This window comes from Anabrus simplex, chromosome 1 (assembly GCF_040414725.1).
Source record: "Anabrus simplex isolate iqAnaSimp1 chromosome 1, ASM4041472v1, whole genome shotgun sequence".
NCBI classification, from domain to species: Eukaryota; Metazoa; Arthropoda; class Insecta; order Orthoptera; family Tettigoniidae; genus Anabrus; species Anabrus simplex.
Genome location: NC_090265.1, coordinates 286827240 through 286839817, shown reverse-complemented (window position 1 = coordinate 286839817; position 12578 = coordinate 286827240). Strand labels below are relative to the sequence as shown.

At 37.7% G+C, this 12578-nt stretch overlaps 1 protein-coding gene across 4 annotated transcripts in view; it reads left to right on the top strand.

Moving 5' to 3' along the window:
- The window catches only part of LOC136887288 (E3 ubiquitin-protein ligase LRSAM1), a 687439-nt gene that overhangs the window by 100606 nt on the left and 574255 nt on the right, over positions 1-12578 (top strand). For all 4 annotated transcript variants that reach the window (XM_067159790.2, XM_067159791.2, XM_067159789.2 and 1 more), the window contains exon 3: positions 4501-4629. In XM_067159790.2, the coding sequence (XP_067015891.2) occupies positions 4501-4629 (129 nt within the window). The remainder of the gene's footprint in view (positions 1-4500; positions 4630-12578) is intronic.

Here is a 12578-nt window from a genome sequence, read left to right as displayed (position 1 = left end):
CCTGTGGCATTATCTTGTCCTTTAATCCATGCAGGCTACTGAGGGCATTTTCTCTTTTTTCTATTGATGTGAGGTTTGACTCCTGTCTTCCGTGGCAAGTCACTCGGGCGTGGGAGATTTTTATATAACAGGCCACCCTTATTATAGGGAACAGGCATGTTTGGCAGCTGTTCCTAACATGGAGAAAAGACAGTACCTGATGGTTTCCAGTGACATTTCCTTCACTGAGGGACCATCTACCCTTCTAAGGGAACCCATCCACCTGAAACCATCTGCTTCATTAGGCAGTCAGGTTATTATGTCACTGGCTGCACTGTCTGCTCTGTTACCGTAGCAGGACAACACCTAGCTAGACTTGGATTTTCCAGAGGTGGTAGTGTAATAATGGTATCTAAACATAGTTTAGGAAAGATTGCATCAGAGAAACTAACAGAAAGCAGCAGCATGGTGATATGACATAATGAAAGAAAAATTGAAATAAAGAAGAAATTCTGGAGAGAATGAAAAACAACACTGAAGAATATAAGAGAGGGTACTAAAGCAAAAATAATGTGCAAGAAATAGATTGCTGAATAAAAGAAGAAAATATGGGAACAATGCACTCAAATAAGAGGTGATCTGAACTGTAGAAATATACTGTTATATGGAATTGTAAGTGTATTAAGAGTGAAAAATATTAATGTTAGATTTGTGTAGTATATGATATTGACAACACTAGCAGAAATATAAAGCAGCTGGAAGGGACATTTTAAATAAATGCTATTAGCTTTATGTCGCACCGACACATAGGTCTTATGGCGACGATGGGATAGGAAAGGCCTAGGAGTGGGGAGGAAGTGGCCGTGACCTTAATTAAGGTACAGCCCCAGCATTTGCCTGGTGTGAAAATGGGAAACCATGGAAAACCATCTTCAGGGCTGTCAACAGTGGGGTTCGAACCCACTATCTCCCGGATGCAAGTACACAGCTGCGTGCCCCTAACCGCACGGCCAACTCATCCGGTTAAAATAAATGAATGAAGTTGGTGGCCAAATTAATAGCGTTGGAACAGCAATGAAACTATCTGTTTCACTCTTTCCCTAAATTCTCAAGTGTATATTTAAAGATGCAGTTAACTTTTACAGGAATCACAAAGCACAATAGTAACATTCGTCTTTGTTTCAAAACTTAACCCACAAGTTCACCGCCTTCTTGAACCACAACATCGCTGCTTGTCCAGACACAGCATCCTCCCACCTTTGATTTTACACTGTCAAATCAAAATTATCATCACATTAACAAATATTAACGAAAATTTTGAACACAGTTTAATTTCTTTCACTCAAGAAAACATGCAGGGATGTTCACTTTCCTTCCTGTCCTGGTAACTTTAACACCTTGCAAGGGGGCACCAGGAGCTGGAGACCTTGTAACAGCTACTTTGGTATTTTTTCGTGTAACGTCTAGTGTTGCGCCTTTACTTGGTCTTTTGGGAGAGAAACACATCTCTAAGGGGTGTGTTATATTGGCCAGATGAATTCTCCAGCAGCAGTTTTCACCTTCACTACTTGTACTACATTGTCCTTCCTGGGGAACACCTCTTATCACTCTCGCTAAGAGCCAGTCCATACTCTTCATGTTGTCATTGCCGATCAGCACATCATCTCCATACTATATCTCTTCCCTCCTCTCCTTCACATCTCCTTTCTTGTGAATAAGTTGACCTAGATACTCCAGTCTGAATCTCTTCCTCTAATCTTCTCTCAAGTGTTGTTGGTATTGCAGCCTTTTTGCTAAATTAATGTTATCACTGGAATTGAGATCTAGCACTCCCACCCTTTTGATCTTTTATGTACATTGAAGGTGTCTGAGCAACTAGGTCATTCTGGTCATCTGATATGTAAGTCAATGGTCTGGAATTTACAACCACTTCACAGTCAATAAAAATTGTCATCATGACCCAGAACCCGTCGCGACAACTTTTTGACCATCTGAACAACTCATTACCACCACCCACCCCACCAGGCTACAGTGGGTGGGTTGAATCTCCATTTTGTATTCAAAACTACTCTTTCTTCGGTTATCTCCTTCCAGTCAAATATCTTGAATAAATTGTCCATTCCACGGAAATCAAATGGCATATGGCTTTTAGTGCCAAGAGTGTCTGAGGACATACGGCTCGCCAGGTGCTGGTCCTTTGATCTGACACCCGTAGGCGACCTGCGCATCATGATGAGGATTAAATGATGATGAAGACGACTACATACATCTGACAGCCCCTGTGCCAGCGGAATTAACCAATGATGATTAAAATTTCAGACCCTGCCAGGAATCAAACCGGGGACCCCTGTGACTAAAGGCCAGTGTGCTAACCATTTAGCCATGGAGCTGGACCGTTCCACGGAAGTTTGTGCCATTGTCGCTATATATAACATATGGTCTACCCCGCCCAGACATGAATCGTCTCAATACCAACATAAAACTGGACACAGAGAGCGAGGTAACTAGCTCAAAATGAACTGCCCTGACAACAGCACATGTAAAGATTACTATCCATGATTTTGTATTACCTCTTAAGTGCAATGGATCTGCTAGATCAATTCCGACCACTTCAAATACAGGCGCTTCTCTTACTCGAGCTTCTGGAAGTTCCACAGGTTCTGTTTCAGCATTCTTTGATTCAAACCTTCTACATCTGAGACACTTGACCAGAATACTATGAATTATCTTCTTTCCCTTGATGATCCAATATTGTTCTCTGAGTATAGATAACAAGATCTGTACTCCTGCATGAAGAATTTTCACTCTTTCCTTAAATTCTCACCCATATATTTGAAGATGCACTTAACTTTTACAGGAATCGCAAACCACAATAGTAACATTCGTCGTAGTTTCAAAATTTAACACGCAAGTTCACTGCCTTCTTGATTCACAACAACATCGCTGCTTGTTCAGACGCAACAATGTCTCTACTTTTAGTGTCTAGTCCCCTGATTTTATCATTGTAAGCATATGTATCAGAGTTCATGAGATCCGCCATTGAATACATATATTAGTCATTGTACAATTCCTCTGTATGAACCTTTGGCTCATTGGAATTCATTATTGCAATTATTGCAATAAATATCTATCTTTTTCTAACCTCTGACGAGCTTATTTCTACTTCCCAGCATCTTCACAATGGCAGTTATCAACACCTATCTGTCAGATCTTCAGTCTTGATGTGGGAAGTATAGAATAGGAAGAAAGCCAGATAAAGATAAGAAAAGGGAAGCAATGAAAAGAAAAGGCTGAAAACAAATAGTAAAAGAATAGAAGCCTGGGATGAACACACAAGGAAAAATGGAACAAAGACAATAAAAGTGATAAATCAGGTTGTATATAGAAAGTAAGAATGTAGGGGAACTGGTAGTAATGAGGAGAGAACTTATTTGAACACTGCGGTATGTGAAGACATGGAGAAGGTGTAGTAACTGAGTGGCATAGCCACTAGAATCTCACTAATATGGCCATAGTTCAAAACTCTGCCAGTACATGTGAGATTTTTAAAATGAAACTCATGTTCCTGTGTTTTGGATTCCACAAAAACATGAGGTCTTGGGGCTATCACAATACAGTTGCATATAAATATGGTTCTCTTTGCTTTTGGGTTTTTTCACGTTTCCTCTTTCTGTTACTCCCTCTTCCATTGCTAACCTGTCATTGTTTTTATCCTATTATGGTTCCTTATCATGTTCCTTTTGACTTGAGTTGTCACTTATTTATTCCATTACTTAAAATCTCATACCATTTTCAAACCTACTTTGCAGCCCAGTCTTCTTCTTCTTTTCCTTTCTGGCACTTTTCCCAATTTATTGGGGTCAGCACGTGAAGTGGATTTGGCCCACTTTTATAGCCGGATGCTCTTCCTGATGCCAATCCTATGCTAAGTGATGTGCTCACTGTTATGTATTTTTGTCGTGGTTGGTAGTGTGATGTGTTGTGTAGAGGTGAAGACAAGTGTATTAAGAAAAACACAGACGCACAGCCCCCGAGCCAGAGGAATTAACCATGTACCAACCTGGCCGGGAATCAAACCTGGGGCCTCTGAACAGAAGACCAGTACACTGACCATTTACCCAGGGAGCTAGACACTCTGCAGCTCAGTCACCTCAGCAAAATAAAGACCGCCAGTGCTAATCTCATGTGTAGGCTAGATGAAAACTATCTATTACAGTTGCAGAATATTTACCTTTTGTTGAATTGTTTTGTAGACTTATAACCTCAATGTTTGGCCCCATAAAACAACAGTCATCGACCTAGTTTTTTAAAAACTTAGATCAATGTTGATGGCCCATCAGTTACAATAAATTCAGAAACTAATTTTAATGTTGACAGTAGCTGTTTTCAATGTTTGCATATTTAGTAAAAATGTACATCCAAAAAACGCTGGTTTTTGAAACCCTTAATTTCTCAGATTGCTGTGTACCTACTTCATATTTTATTTCTTATTCATAATTCACATGTGTTGTTTACTTGCAGGAGAATCTCCTTGTTTCTTTGGCAGCAGGTGGAAAAATGCAAGATTTATCTTTACTGCAAGTATTAGACCTTCATTCCAATAATCTGGCTGTTTTACCTGATGATATCCGATATCTAAAGAACTTGAGGGTTAGTAGATTTCCAAAATCTTGTTACTTGCAAACATTTGTGTTGTGTTATGTAACCTTTTTGTATGACCTCTTTGGTATTGAGATATTGATTATGGCAAATATCTGAGTATTATGGTTATATGTAATATGTTTAGTTTTGTGGATGTTGGGTTATGTGAAGTACACAATAATAACTTATGTTAAAAGACGATAGCTCATTAATATCCTACGCCCAACATTACATGGTATCGGGTGTTTTGTGAGTGATATTGTGATAATGATATCATCTGGCCTATTCAATCAAATGGGAAATACCACTACTCTTCAAATGGAAGCTACCAGTTGTTACCAAGTCTCACCTCCTGAGATATTTCACTTTAAAGAGCCATCAGATTGGCTTCATTGGATTAGAAGGTTTGAACGTTTTAGAGCTTTGTCCGAATTGAAGTGCAAGGAAAAGGAGGAGCTATTGAGTATGCTGTTATATTCTTTGGGAGACTAGGGTGAAGATCTGTTGAAGTATTTCGGTTTCAATGAGGCGGATAGCGGTAAATATGACAAGGTCAAGGCAGAGTTTGAAACGTTTCTTGGAAAAGTTACATTGTGGACACCAGGGTCTGGTTAAATGCTGAAGACGGGCCAAGGAGTCGGTGGTGGCCGGGATGCTCAAAGGACATCGAGTGTATTGTAGCCAACTGTAGAGTATGTTTGGAAAATAGACATGAGCCCCATGCCGAGCCTCTAATGACTGGAGAATTGTCACAACATCTGTGGCAGCAAGTCTCGGCGGACTTATTGAAACACAATGGCGAATGGTACCTGGTCATACAAGATTACTACTTGCATATCCTGGAGCTGATATACGTAGACTGTTTCACATTTGTGCCGCACCTCATTACCTTCATATCTTACTTTACTGATATTATTATCTGCTTACCAGTTAATGAACAAGTTCCTCTTAGATACGAAGTTAGTAGATCATTATCCAATATGATAGAACATATGGTAGAGAACCATAAGGAGTTGAATAAGAATATTAAATTATTGAAGAAGGAGATAGATAATAATATATAATAATATTGTTGTGACAAAAGCTGATAAAGGTAATACTGTTGTGCTGATAGAAAGACAAGATTATATTGAAAAGACTAAAAATTTTCTAAGTAGCAATAATTTTGAATTGATAAAAATAGGTCCCATGTCATCTATGCAGAAAAAACTCAAACAAATTCTCAATACCGTAACTTTCTTATTAGACTCCAAAGATACTGTCTAGTTAACATGAGACCAGAAATAACTACTTTAAGGGTACTACTGAAAATTCATAAACAAGAAATTCCTATTAGACCAATAGTTGATTTTAGAAATAGTCTGGTATATAAGACGGCCAAATTCATACAAAGATTTTTAAAAGAACCCTATAAGTTTAATAGCCAGATGCACCTAATTAATACTATTGACTTTTGTAAAAGAATTAAAAATATTGAGCTAACAGACTACTACACGATACATAGTTTGGATATCAAAGATATGTACTCCAACATTCCTATCATAGATACTATAAAAATAGTAAGAAAGAATTTAATCCAACACAGCAAATTAAGTAAGGTGGAAATTGAAGAATTTTTAACATTACCAGAATTTCTTTGGAAAAATAACTATTTTGTTTTTGACAACAAAATTTACAAACAGTCTAAAGGCCTAGCAATGGGTTCACCAGCTTCAGGTATTTTAGCAAACGTATTTATGGATTACATGGAATATAATAAAATAGATAAAATAGATGGATTGATTACATGGTTAAAATACGTCGATGATATATTTATTATTATCGATGAACAAAAGGTTAAACCTGATGATATATTAGAGTATTTAAATACTTTGGATAAACAAGTGCATTTTATGATGGAATCTTAAAATGATCGGACTTTAAATTATTTAGACTTAACAATTACTAGAAATTCTGGTCATTTTGATTTTCAAATTTTCAGAAAAGCTACTCAAACAGATACTATTATCAGAAACTACTCCAATCATCCAGGTCAACATAAAAAGGTAACATTTTACAGTTTAATTAATAGAAAGAACTATGAACATGCCTATGTCTAGGAAGAATTATAATAGAGAGATAAATATAATCTACCAAATTGCTCGTAGCAATAGATATTCCAGAAAATGTATTAATAGAATGATAAATAAAATGAAAAAAGAACCAAAAATAACTTTAATTAAAGAGCAAAGGGAGAAAAAGAAATCTGCAGCTCTAACATTTTGAACGTTCTTATCAACTGGTTAAAATTTTCACAAAAAAGAACATCAATATCCCATACAAAACGGATAATAATACTAATAAGATAATTTTCAATTCAGGTAAGATAGAGAATAAATGTATATTCAATAAATCAGGAATTTACAAATTGACATGCCAAACATGTAGGTAGCGATACATAGGACTGTCTGGAAGAAGTTTGGCTATAAAATACAAAGAACATGTTAATGCAGTCAAACATAAAATATATTCGGCAATGGGAGAACATATGGTCAAAAAGAATCATAAATTTACAGACATTTCTAATGACATGGAATTAATACATTCGGTCAAAAAGGGAAAATTAATGACTGTTTTGGAAGGTTTAGAAATTTATCTACCGGGCAAGTTGGCCGTGCGGTTAGGAGCGCGCAGCTGTGAGCTTGCATCCAGGAGATAGTGGGTTTGAACCCCACTGTCGGCAGGCCTGAAGATGGTTTTCCGTGTTTTCCCATTTTCACACCAGGCAAATGCTGGTGCTGTGCCTTAATTAAGGCCACAGCCGCTTCCTTCCCATTCCTAGGCCTTTCCTATACCATCGTCGCCATAAGACCTATCTGTGTCAGTGCGGCGTAAAGCAAAATAGCAAAAACAAAACAAAATATTTTTTTATCTTGCACAAAAAGAAATTGAATCAGGTTTAAATGAGAGAAGTACAGACGATAACCCACTGTATAGACTAGCATATGATCATTTAAGGAAAAAAAGAAGGAGAAAAAAGAAGAAAAACTTGAAGATCTTAAATTTATGTAAGTATTCTGAATGAGAGCCTCCGTGGCTCAGACGGCAGCGCGTCGGCCTCTCACCGCTGGATACCGTGGTTCAAATCCCGGTCACTCCACGTGAGATTTGTGCTGGACAAAGCAGAGGCGGGACAGGTTTTTCTCCGGGTACTCCGGTTTTCCCTGTCATCTTTCATTCCAGCAACACTCTACATTCTCATTTCATAGCGTCTATCAGTCATTAATAAAATCACTTTGGGATTGGCGACCCCATCGTACTAATAGCCTATATATGATTCATTCATTTCATTCCTGACCCGGTCAAAGACTGGAAAACAGGTTGTAGGTTTTCATTTTCATTCTGAATGAAATGAAATGTATGGCTTTTAGTGCCGGGATATCCCAGGACGGGTTCGGCTCGCCAGGTGCAGGTCTTTCTATTTGACTCCCGTAGGCGACCTGCGCATCGTGATTATTCTCATTCAGTTGAACAAAATTTTATGTATTGATCATTTTCATAATATTTCATTAGTTTTCTTTATTCATTGATATGGTGAATTAGGACACAATACTACCAGGATGAATAGAAATGAATAGTGTGACGACCCCCTCTGAATCACATGTTAACAGACACGGCGTACATGTTCTTCGTCACCTGCAGCACTGCCATCGATAAAAGTCCAAGTACGCGCGCTTTTTGTCGGCTTAATTTGGAAGCGTGCAAACACTTTGTGGTATTTTTCCAGTAGTTTTATACATTCTCCAGTTTTATACATGCAAAATATCTGGTGTTAACTTTTCGTGAACTGGAAAGTTAAAAAGATTATGCATTTGAGAAGTAGGACGTATACTTTGGCATATGGATCAATTTACTAACGCATGTGAATTTGCCTACAACTTGCTGTGTCCCGGGTTGCAAGTCGGGTTACGATAAACATTCGAATGAAAACCGGCATTTTTTTTCACACCCAAAATATCCCATTCTATTCTCAAAGTGGTCGAAGGCTATCCCATGTCAAGATTTGCCTTTAAATGATAGTACCCTTAACATAATTTTTCAGTCAGATTAGAGCCATGGCAAAAGCTGTTATCAAAGTGAATGCCAAAATCATAAGTACAGCTCAGGAAAAATTTACAGCAAACTTACCTTTGATCAGCTACTATTATCAAGTTGCGAAGATGAACAAATAGTTCCTTTCACCAGTTCAAAAATGAATGTTATTCATCACTTCTATGGGGATTTTTTTAAACATGCAAGCAAAGTGACAGATTTTACAGCATGTATTGGTTATCTGAAAAACAATACGGAGGAGTCCGGCTCCATGGCTAAATGGTTAGCATGCTGGCCTTTGGTCACAGGGGTCCCCGGTTCGATTCCCGGCAGGGAATTAACCATAATTGGTTAATTTCGCTGGGACAGGACCTGGGTGTATGCGTCGTCTTCATCATCATTTCATTCTCCTCACGACGCTCATGTCGCCTACGGGCGTCAAATCAAAACTCCTGCATCTGGCGTCCTCGGACACACCCTGCACTAAAAGCCATACGCCATTTTATTTAATACAGAGGAGGCAAAAGGCAGTCTGTTTTCAGTTCTAACAAGTTTACCAGATTATAGTAACTCACCCAACTATCTCATTTACCCATAGAATTAATTATTTATGTTTTCTCATGTAGAGGAAGTTGTATGGGGAGAAATATTTCAAGAATGCCTGGATAGTTTACCTCCAATTACTGTTTCTCATGGACTTGGGTGCTGTACTGAACATTGCTCAGGACTTGGTAGCAAAATTAATTTACCATTACAATATGATGCCGATTTTATTTCCGAATAAAAGAAATAAGGAAAGAAATGCAAGCTCGTACAACTGCAAAACATACCCAGAAAATGTCAAAGGTGTCCAGTTAACTGACTGATGGGGTGAAGTGCTGGCAAGATTCATTAAGCTGAGCATGTTAATATATTTTTAAGTAGTTATATAGGAATTAAATGTGTATACCATAGAGAGAGAGATTTATTAACGAAATAAATCGTCCGTCCTCCAATGAGGGTGACCATTTGGATCCAGAATACAGTTTCAATTCCAATGGAGTTTAAAAATATTAAGAAATGAAGATTTAATCGTTGAAGCTGTTATCTTATTTTTTTCCCGGGGTTAGTGGGGGAGAAATGTCAATCACGTTCTCAGGTACAGATGGAAGTGAGTGATTTGCAGAGAGTCCCTCAGTATCTGTATTACTATTTTTTCTAACTCGCAGAATGGAACTTTCAAGTTTTGTAGGAAGTTCGATGTCTGACTAGGGAGGGCGCCTCTTGCTCCGAATAGCAGGCCTCTGACAATCCGCCGATCGATAGGTATTTTATACTTAGATGAAAGGTAAGGCAAGCATGGAATATAAATAGCTTGCTTTTCTAGGTCCACATCCCTAGCCTGATCCAGGTCCCTTTCAAAGCGAATGGTACGTAACAGTCATGTGGGTGCCTGCAGAGTTATAATATGTTTATATTACATAGCATGTACACTAACAGTTGAACATAGGTTTTTAAGGTTATAATTGATAATTGCAACTGAGTTTGATTTCGGGGTCAATTAATGAAAGATCTCTTAGCTCTAAAGACACATACACGTTTGACATATTCATTAAGATACTGATGAACCAATTTTATAAGTAATGTCATTAAATCATAACTGAATGCAAAATATTTCCTGTGTATTTTTCACTTATTACTTTCAAAACAAGGAACACTATATATTAATTTGAATGAAACGCAGATCGCACATAAACGCAGTTATCGGTCAGTAAATAGAATGCTCAGTCTGGAAACATTGCAATAATTAACACACGGTTTTAAATAATTTGTTTAAACGATAAATTCTGAATTAAATCATTTCAGATCTCATTTAGAATCACATCTTCGGAGACAGCTGATCACCTTCTATCTACACCAGCGCCATGTAGTGTAGGAACATATCAACCAGCAGAATTCGTCACACTATGCATTTCTATTCGTCCTGATACTACTTTAAATTCTAAAAACAAAAGATAGTGTTATATTGTTTTATTCTTTGAACTGACATCACTGATGAAGGGAATGGATGACTTCCCGAAACATGTATGATAAAATAAATAGTTTTCTTTCATTATAAGGTGTATTGACAAAGCGGACTGAAGTAAAACTATTTTAAATAGTTCTGTAATAAACCTGGCTATGTCAAATAATAATTTGACCTTGAATGAAAATGAAAACCTACAACCTGTTTTCCAGTCTTTGACCGGGTCAGGGATGTAATGAATGAATCAGATATAGGCTGTTATTACGATGGGGTCGCCACTCCCAAAGTGATTTATATTAATGAGTGATAGATGCTATGAAATGAGAATGGGGAGTGTTGCTGGAGTGAAAGATGACAGGGAAAACCGGAGTACCCGGAGAAAAACCTGTCCTGCCTCCACTTTGTCCAGCACAAATCTCACATGGAGTGACCGGGATTTGAACCACGGTATCCAGCGGTGAGAGGCCGACGCGCTGCCGTCTGAGCCACGGAGGCTTGAATGCCCTGAAATTGATTATTTCGAGGCGTTTTTGAATAAAGAAATGTCAGCAATGATAGTGGACGAAGCGAACAGATAGCTGATGCTAAATTCATGGCAAGTTCCGCTCTGCTCTGATCGGTATTGTGTGCTGAATTGAATCTTTCTGCTGTTAATTGTGTGTGTGGATTGGTATTGCGTGTACATATAATAGACGCAGCCCATAATGCAAATGAAAATTTCTAAGCCTCTTCCTAATGGACAATATTTTGGCCACCTCGTTAGGAATCGAACCCTGCATCGCAAACATGAACCGTCTCCAAAACTGTATGAATAAACTGGCGAGTTAAAGTATCATCTCAAAATATTATTCTGAAATTAGTGCTTGTATTTTATGTTCAAATTAGTGTTAATTTTTGTTGAGGTAGTTGGCTAAAATAATCCAGCACTGGGGGTGCACCAGCCTGTTCAGAATTCAGCAACAAAAGGGAGATACTCAATAAGTTTCCTAGTTCTTTGAAATAATTTAAGAAAACCCTAGGTAAACAATCGATAGGGAATCTGCCACCTAAACATCAGCCCTAAATCCAAATTGATTGATGATTGAGTGATCGAATGTGCTTGATGTGAATGTACTTTTCGAGGCATTACTCAACAGTTTCTCCTTGAACAAGCCTCACAACAAACGTTTACACACTCGCTCCCCACACACTGGATTTAACCCTCCCCTACTCTCCCTTCAAACTAGCTTTAATCCCACATGGCCTCCACAGTTCACCTTCAGTCAGCCGTCAACATTAACACACGCTTTGAGCTAACCATACTTCGGTAGGCAAGGACGCAAGTAGTCAGATGTGTCGCATATTATTTCTAATTTCACTTGTAATTATAAGATGCTTCAAACTTTCCTACTTTTAACGTTGCTAATAGCAAACGTTTTCGTTCTAGGGATACTCAACTACAACACAATTTCTTCATGTATGAAATTGCAGTCAACTATTCTGCCTGTCGTATAACTAAGAATTGTTAACGACATCATCACGTCAATAAGAAGAGCTCAGTTACCTTTATTTTATCGGAACTCTCACACGTGTTTAATATCTGTGTCTTCACTTTATTAGAACCAAACATTTGTGCTCCAGAACATTCTTCAAACAAAAAATATTTTTAACATGAATTTTAATGGATGTATTCTGTAATCCGAATCATTTTAATGTGTTTTTGTACTTGTCTATTGTACTTATTTTTACAATTATTCGGCTGATGATGTCTACAAGATAGACGAAACACATACCAATATTTTGTTAATTGTTAATTAAATAAAAAAATCTTTTAGTATTGTAAAGGTGGAACCTTTGACTGTACCTTTTGAAAAAATGATTGATTGAGTGAGATAGCAATTGA